Raw genomic sequence first — 7500 nt, 5'->3', positions numbered from 1 at the left:
ACCCGAACGAGCTAGATAGGGAGGGATTTTCTTTATCTATTTATTCGTCTATCTATTCCTCTGTTATTATTTTCGCTATCATTATTGTTGTTGATATTTTTATTATCATTATTATTAATATTATTTAGGTCTTGTGGGGTTTCTCCTTTTTGTGTGTTTCAAATCTTCCTAAAAGTGTGGAATATTGATACAGACGGAAAATCTTATTAAGGCACGAACATCTGGAAGACGCAGACGGTTTCATAGTGATCTGTTGACTTACCCCCCCCCCCCCCGGGGAGCTTCTCGGGTTTATGTAAGAAAGTTAATTAAAAAAGAAATTTATATCAGTAATTTTTTTGTGTCAAATATCGCATATGAGGCTTTTTGAAAAAAAAAAAACTCAACTTTGAATTTTCCTCATTTCCATTCAGCAAGAGGACCAAAAATATACAAATACATATATACATATATATATATACATATATATATATTTATATATTTATATATATATTTATATATATATATACCTATATACATATATACATTTATGCATGTATATATATCTGTAAATATATGTGTATATATAAGAATATATATATGTATAATGTATATATACATATATGTATTATATATGTGTGTGTGTTTGTATGTATGTATGTATGTATGTATGTATGTATGTATGTATGTATGTATGCATGCATGTATGTAAGTATGTATGTGTATATGTGTGTGTGTTTATACACACACACACACACACACACACACACACACACATATATATATATATATATATATATATATATATATATATATATATGTATATGTATGTATATATATATATTTATATATATATATATATATATATATATATATATATATATATATATATATATGTTTATATGTATATATATGTATGTATGTATGTATTATACAGATGTATATATATATATATATATATATATTATATATATATGTTTGTATTGTATATGTATATGAATATATATTATATATGTGTATGTGTGTGTGTGTGTGCGTGTGCGTGTGCGTGTGCGTGTGTGTGTGTGTGTATGTGTGTTTATGTGCGTGTGTATGTGTATATATGTGTGTGTGTGTGTGTGTATATATATATATATATATACACATATATATATATATATATATATAGAGAGAGAGAGAGAGAGAGAGAGAGAGAGAGAGACAGAGTGAGTGAGTGAGTGAGTGAGTGTGAGAGTGGGAGTGACAGAGAAGGGGGGAGGCAGAGGGAGAGGGAGAGGGAGAGGGAGAGGGGGGGGGGAGAGGGAGAGGAAGAGAGAGAGAGAGAGCGAGAAAATATGTATATTTAGTTCACACCGAACTTATTTACACCCCCTGCAACACACTGTCTTTAGCCAACCGCGGTCCGGTCTCGCGCGAGGGCTCACCAAGGCTCCAGGGCAGACTGTGCACTGAGGACGTGAGGACGCTTGAAAGGCTGAACATCTGTGCGTCTAATGGACCGCGGAGAGGAGACAGCAGCAGTGACATCGTTTGACAAACAGTGAAGTCAGAGGCACCGGCAGCTGAACGCGAAGGATCAGCGCTGTCCCATCCTGCCTTCAGGGTAAATCTGGACGAAAGTTACGGCCGCCTGTATGTGTTCTGATGCGCAGCGACGAGGTGGTTGTCGCAGAAACCGCAGAAAGCGAATGCATTTGCGTGATGCTCAGCAACAGCCAAGGCGGGGAGGGCCACGTAAGCGAGGGAGAGGCAGCGTCCTGGGAGAAGGCGAGTGATTATGATGTTCGAGGTCGAGAATAACACGAGGCGAGGAGGGCGACGCAGAAGCAGGTCGCGGGATAAAAGCCTCGAATGGAAGGCAGAAGCACAGAAACTGGAACAAAAGAAGAGTCAGTCTCCAGGATTACGACTGACAATATATGTGTGTTTGTTTGTTTGCTTGTTTGTGTGTTTGTTTATTTGTTTATTTGTTTGTTTGTATGTATTAGTTAGTTTGTTTGCTTGTTTGATCGTGTGTGTGTGTGTGTCTGTCTATGTGTGTGTGTGTGTGTGTGTGTGTGTGTGTGTGCGTGCGTGAGTGTGTGTGTGCGTGTGTGTACGTGTGTGTGTACCCTTTTCTTCATGTGCATTTAAACAAAAGTTGGATAGACAGACGTGCAGAGTGCCCTCGCGTCTTTGTAAGTGACGCGAGGGCAGACGGCAGCACGAGAAACTAACCCGCCTGTTCTTTGCAGCCTTCGGTAACGCGCGCACTAGACGAAACGACAATTCTTCTAGATTTGTGAGTAACAGTCCTCTCCCTTAACTTAGCTCTGCTACATTTGTAATTGGCAAGTGTGTGTTTGATATTTTTTCTTACCTTTTTGATATAGATAATTTGAATTTTTCAGCCAAGTTGTGGATAATGCTGTCTGTTTTCCAGGGAAAGTACATGGAGATCGAGTTTGACCATAATGGCGGGCCCATAGGTGGCAGCATAACACATTGTAAGTATAGATTTCACCCTCACCTATATTCACTGTGCATTGATAAATCGTGATGTGATATCATTATCCATAATTCTGAATAACAAATCATAATTTTCCTCTCATTCTGCTCCCCGAAGATTTATTAGAAAAAGTAAGTAGTCATTATGTGTTGTATGGATGCAGCTGCTTGCAATGGCAGGGTTTTTTCCAATTCGTGTTTTCCTTTTTCCCTATGAGGTCTCAGACGCAGATTGTCCTAACCTTGGACATCATTTTACTATTTATACTATGGCCTTGGATGCCATAGTGGTGTATTTGAATTGATATCTTAAATATAGAATCTGTAGTCAGAAATTTCGCTGATTTGTAATAAGAGTTTCGTGTTCAGTATATTCAGTTATAGAAAACACACACACACACACACACACACACACACACACACACACACACACACACACACACACACAACACACACACACACACACACACACACACACACACACACACACACACACACACACACACACACACACACACACACACACACACATACACACACAGCACCCCTGCACTTGCATCCGGCTGCGGCCGCACTAACGCGCGATGCCTTCCAGTCCCGGGTGACGACGCAGGCCCCCGGGGAACGCAACTTCCACATCTTCCACCAGCTGCTGGCGGGCGCTGACATCCAAACCCTCAGTAAGTTGCGTGGTGCTCCCTGGGCCTAGGCTCGCCCTCGACGTCGAGCCGAAGATGCACTGAGAGGCAGCTGGTCACAGGCGGAGGCCTTTGGGGCCGAATTCCGCTGCATTTCAAAAAGAGTTGTCGTCTCCGCCCTGATAATATTTAAATAATCATCAGAACCACCCTGTCAGCAATATAATAATTATCACCACTTTGTCAATTCCCGTATAATTATCATCACCACCCAATCAGCCTGTTATCAGTCATCACCTATACCTGTCTAGTGCATCTTCGCCTCGATAAGATAATGTTACTAGTGTGTTTTTCTAGTAGATATTGAAGTGAACTGTTGCAGTTGCATTGTTTAAGCAAATTCACATTGTTGAACATAGATACATGTTGAGATCATTGGTACTGCTAACGGAAACTAAACTGCATACGTTATCCGGATTACAAAATTGTTCAAGTAACGGATGCACGGCACCCACATTTTGGTAATCTTACTAACTTGATATCAGTTTAATGAGTCAATGTGAATAACAGGCTTGATATCTGCCGCCCTGCTTCTTCGTCGGCTAAAACTACTTTGGCATTTGGTCCCTGAAGAAGACCTTGCTGGAAGCCGGGCGGTGCCGAGCGAGCGAGAGCTGCTGCCTCTCGCTCCCTCGGGCTCCCCTGACCTCTGCCAGCGCCGTCGGGGTTCGGGCGCTCCCCGTCGGGCGATTGACCCCTCAGGTCTCTAGGCCTAAGTCACACAAAGCCGTGCCTATGGTTGTTGATACGTATTTTCCTCTTGTTTAGTGAAGACAATTGAGTTTGAAAGAAGCAAAGGAAGTGATTTCAGGAAGCATACATTTTTGTGGTTTTCATCTCGCTGCCAGAGAATGATTGGCTCACTTTGTTGGCTTAAACATGAGAATAAGTAATGCGCAGCGCTCTGTTACGGCCGCCTATAAGCATCTCTCAAAGCTTGTTGTATTCCGCTGTCTCCCTCGATCGCCGCTGAGAAATGTAAAGGTTTCAGCTATTCCTGGAGACGAAGAGAAGCACAGCTATGGCTTCCGCCGCCTTGCTCTGCGCTCGCTCTCTCGCCCCGTCGTCCGTTTTACGCTAAGCTTCTCCCTAGTCATGACATTAACACATTTCATAATGCATATTTTCGGCGCCAACTCCATCATCGAAATTCTTCGTGAAAATCAAGGCCTGAACTGCGTCGGTATCGCAGGGCACGTTTCTAGAATACGGCTATTTCAAGAAACAAATTTTGGCTCATTCAGCGTTTGTGAATAAAGCTGTTTAACCGAGCGATTCTCCGCAGAGTCTTTGAAGCTGCAGAGGAACCTGGACAACTACAACCTGCTGCGCGCCCCCAGGCATTTCCCGACGGACGCGCTGGACGACCGCACAGAGTTCAACATCACCAAGGTCTGTCCGCCAGGCGGCCCTGCGCAGTCGTTCACTTACATCTGGGTTTTTCACATTGGAATTTTGTTTTTATTTCATTTTTGTATGCATTTATAAGATATCAGCGCAGTGCACGTAGAGCCTTTCCTCGGTGCCAGTGACCGCAGTTTCCTCCCCCCCCAGCGTGCCCTAGAAACCCTTGGCCTCGCCTACGAGGAGCAATTGGAGGTTTTCAAGCTCGTCGCAGTCGTGCTCAAAGTCGGCAACCTGACCTTCACGTCCGTCAACAACATCGACGGGACGGAGGGCTGCGCCAACGAGAATGAGTACGGTGAGTCACTGACTGAGTGCTCAGATACGCTGACTGATGGGCTGACTGAGTGCTGACTTGGCATCTGCTCAAACTTGACTGGACGGAAAGTGTATACAATTTTGAGCTTTAAAGATTTCTTAAAAATTATGTATACCTATACGGATGAATAAAGCATCAGGTAGATATATTATAATGAAGTAAATTAAAACTGTCCGTTTGTTACTGTTCAGTAGCATGTTTGTATCATTACAGACGATACTTAAAAACGGAATGAGGTAATTTTCTCAGTAGCCACTATTCCGATGTTGTTGCTTTTTCTTTTTTTGACTGATTCTGTGGCCTCAGTCTCTCTTTAGGTTTGAAGTGTTAATTGTTCTGGAGAGAGAGGCTAATATTCCCCAGGCAAAGTGGCCAGCCTTGGCATCACGTGGCACGGTGCCGCCATTCAAAGGCCGAATAATTAGTTGCATACAGGGATACGATGACGCCGAGAATAGCCATCTGATTGCACGCGCCTCTGTCCCCTGCAGAGCTGCATGAGGTGTGCGAGCTGCTCTCGTGCGAGGTGCCGGCGATGGCGGCGGCGCTGCAGACGCGCACGGTGGAGGCGCGCGGCGACACCGTGATGGCCGAGCTGACCGCCGTGGAAGCCACGCGCGCCCGCGACGCGCTTTGCCGCGCGCTCTACAACCGTCTCTTCACCTGGGTCGTCGGCAGAGCTAACGAGGCGATCAAGGTCAGGCTAGAGCTAAGAAGGGCGTCAAGATCAGGCGGGCTTGCCCTTGGTGGCGTTGCATAGTCCAAACAATGCAACATTTCCTTAGGTTGATGTCGCAACTGCAGCACGGGTGGGGGTCTTCTGGTCTGAGATATAGCGGGGATGCTGCTTTTTGTTACCTTAGCTATTCAGGGTTGCAGAACTTTCCAAGTTTCCCTGCAGGTGCTCACTGTGAATATGGTGACAATGCCCTCAACGGCACCCGATGTGGACACGCCCTACCTTTGCTTCACTGTTTGCAGGTGAGGACGCTTGGCCGCAGGAAGGTGCTTGGACTGCTCGATATCTCCGGCTTCGAAATCCAGGAGACAAACAGCTTTGAGCAGCTGGTCATCAATTTTTGCAATGAGAAACTTCATCAGGTAGGTTTGTTTTGCTTCAAAGTGATGTAACAAATGCCTAGTCTCTGACACAAGCTGTGCGACCCGTCGGGAGCTCGCCTGACGAAAGGATTATTTCCCCAGATCGTCACAGAGATCACGCTGAAGGAGGTGCAAGAGGACTACCTGCGGGAGGGCATCGACTGGACGCCCCTCGACATTCCAACCAACAACGCCGTCGTGGACCTTATTGAGCAGGTTTGTGGGGCTGGGCGGCCTTATGAGGGGGGGGGGGGCAGGGTGTGGGAAGAGGGCTCTGTAGATGCTGTGCGAAAATGGAGATGCTGTAATCAAGCTTGTTTCTGGCGGATGAGATTCGGCAAAAGTACTCATGGGCGTGTCATCAACAGCGACAGACCGGCGTACTAGCTGTGATAGAAGACGTGTGCGCCAGGGTGGGCGGAAGCACCGACGCGCTGCTGCAGCAGCTGTCCTTCTCGTGCGGAGGCCACTCGCTCTTCGACATCAAGGGAGGCCGCCACTCGCACTCCGACAACAACATTCCGCACGACTCGTTTAGGTGAGCCGGCCGCAGGAGAGAGAAATGGATCTCACTGCTCATGTAGCTAGCATTTGGTGACGGGAACCATGATAATTATAAAGATAATGACAGCAATAATTGTGATGTGTTTCCACTTTATCAAAATTACTTGGGAGCGAGGCTGTCTACGTTCGTTGCACTTGCTTGGGAATCATATTCAGTCTTTGTAAGTCACCAAGAAGATTACTTTCAGGTATTGACATTTTGCAACCGTACTTTGGCAGAATCCGACATTATGCAGGTTCTGTCACCTACAATGTCCATGGCTTCATCGAGAAGAACTGCGACGGCCTCCACCGCGACCTCACGCGGGCCATGTTTTGCTGCAGCCACAGGATCATCAAGGAACTCTTTCCAGAGGGTATGTCTCCTCAACGCTCGGTCCAGTTCTCCCACTGCAGTATAGTTTTGCCTTCTTCCCTTTTGCCATTTGCTTGCTCAGCAGATAAAAAGAAAGTCTAGGATTATAGAATGAAGATCAGCCATAATTTCACAGTGACTAGAGCATGACCAGCCCCTTGAAAAGATAATGAATTTACTACTTCGTTCGCTGGCACTGTACCCGCCCCTCCCGCCCCCGCAGGCAACCCGCGCCGGACCACCCTGAAGCGGCCTGCCACCGTGGGCACGCAGGTCCTCATCTCGGTCTCGTCTCTGATGCGGACCCTGCGTTCCAAGACGCCGCACCTCGTAGCCTGCATCAAGCCCAACGAACTGAAGCAGCCGAGGATCCTGGAGAGCGCCCTCGTCCTGCATCAGATCAAATACCTCGGGTGAGATGCTCATACTATCCTAGGAAAATGGAGATTGTCTGGTTAAGATCAGTCAAGGAATCTGAATTCTGACTTTGGTTGCACGCCATTCGTTTGCAAAGTAGGATAGGTTAATATCCTTCATCGCCAATCCTGCCTGGGGCCTCATCCTCCTTCCCCTTACAGACTGGTGGAGCAGGC

At 46.0% G+C, this 7500-nt stretch overlaps 1 protein-coding gene across 1 annotated transcript in view; it reads left to right on the top strand.

The window, feature by feature from the left end:
* LOC125039370 (unconventional myosin-Ia-like) overlaps positions 1-7500 on the top strand; it is an 84982-nt gene that overhangs the window by 63231 nt on the left and 14251 nt on the right. Inside the window, exons 5-17 of the mRNA XM_047633210.1 lie at positions 2214-2260; positions 2402-2465; positions 2585-2598; positions 3062-3146; positions 4450-4556; positions 4719-4866; positions 5379-5584; positions 5869-5988; positions 6091-6204; positions 6357-6526; positions 6772-6908; positions 7131-7320; positions 7486-7500. The exon at positions 7486-7500 is cut by the window's right edge and continues 224 nt beyond it. Of these exons, the coding sequence (XP_047489166.1) occupies positions 2214-2260; positions 2402-2465; positions 2585-2598; positions 3062-3146; positions 4450-4556; positions 4719-4866; positions 5379-5584; positions 5869-5988; positions 6091-6204; positions 6357-6526; positions 6772-6908; positions 7131-7320; positions 7486-7500 (1417 nt within the window). The remainder of the gene's footprint in view (positions 1-2213; positions 2261-2401; positions 2466-2584; positions 2599-3061; positions 3147-4449; positions 4557-4718; positions 4867-5378; positions 5585-5868; positions 5989-6090; positions 6205-6356; positions 6527-6771; positions 6909-7130; positions 7321-7485) is intronic.

Source organism: Penaeus chinensis, chromosome 27 (genome assembly GCF_019202785.1).
Source record: "Penaeus chinensis breed Huanghai No. 1 chromosome 27, ASM1920278v2, whole genome shotgun sequence".
NCBI lineage: Eukaryota > Metazoa > Arthropoda > Malacostraca > Decapoda > Penaeidae > Penaeus > Penaeus chinensis.
The sequence above is the reverse complement of the archived record's forward strand: the minus strand, read 5'-3'. Positions and strand labels throughout refer to the sequence as shown.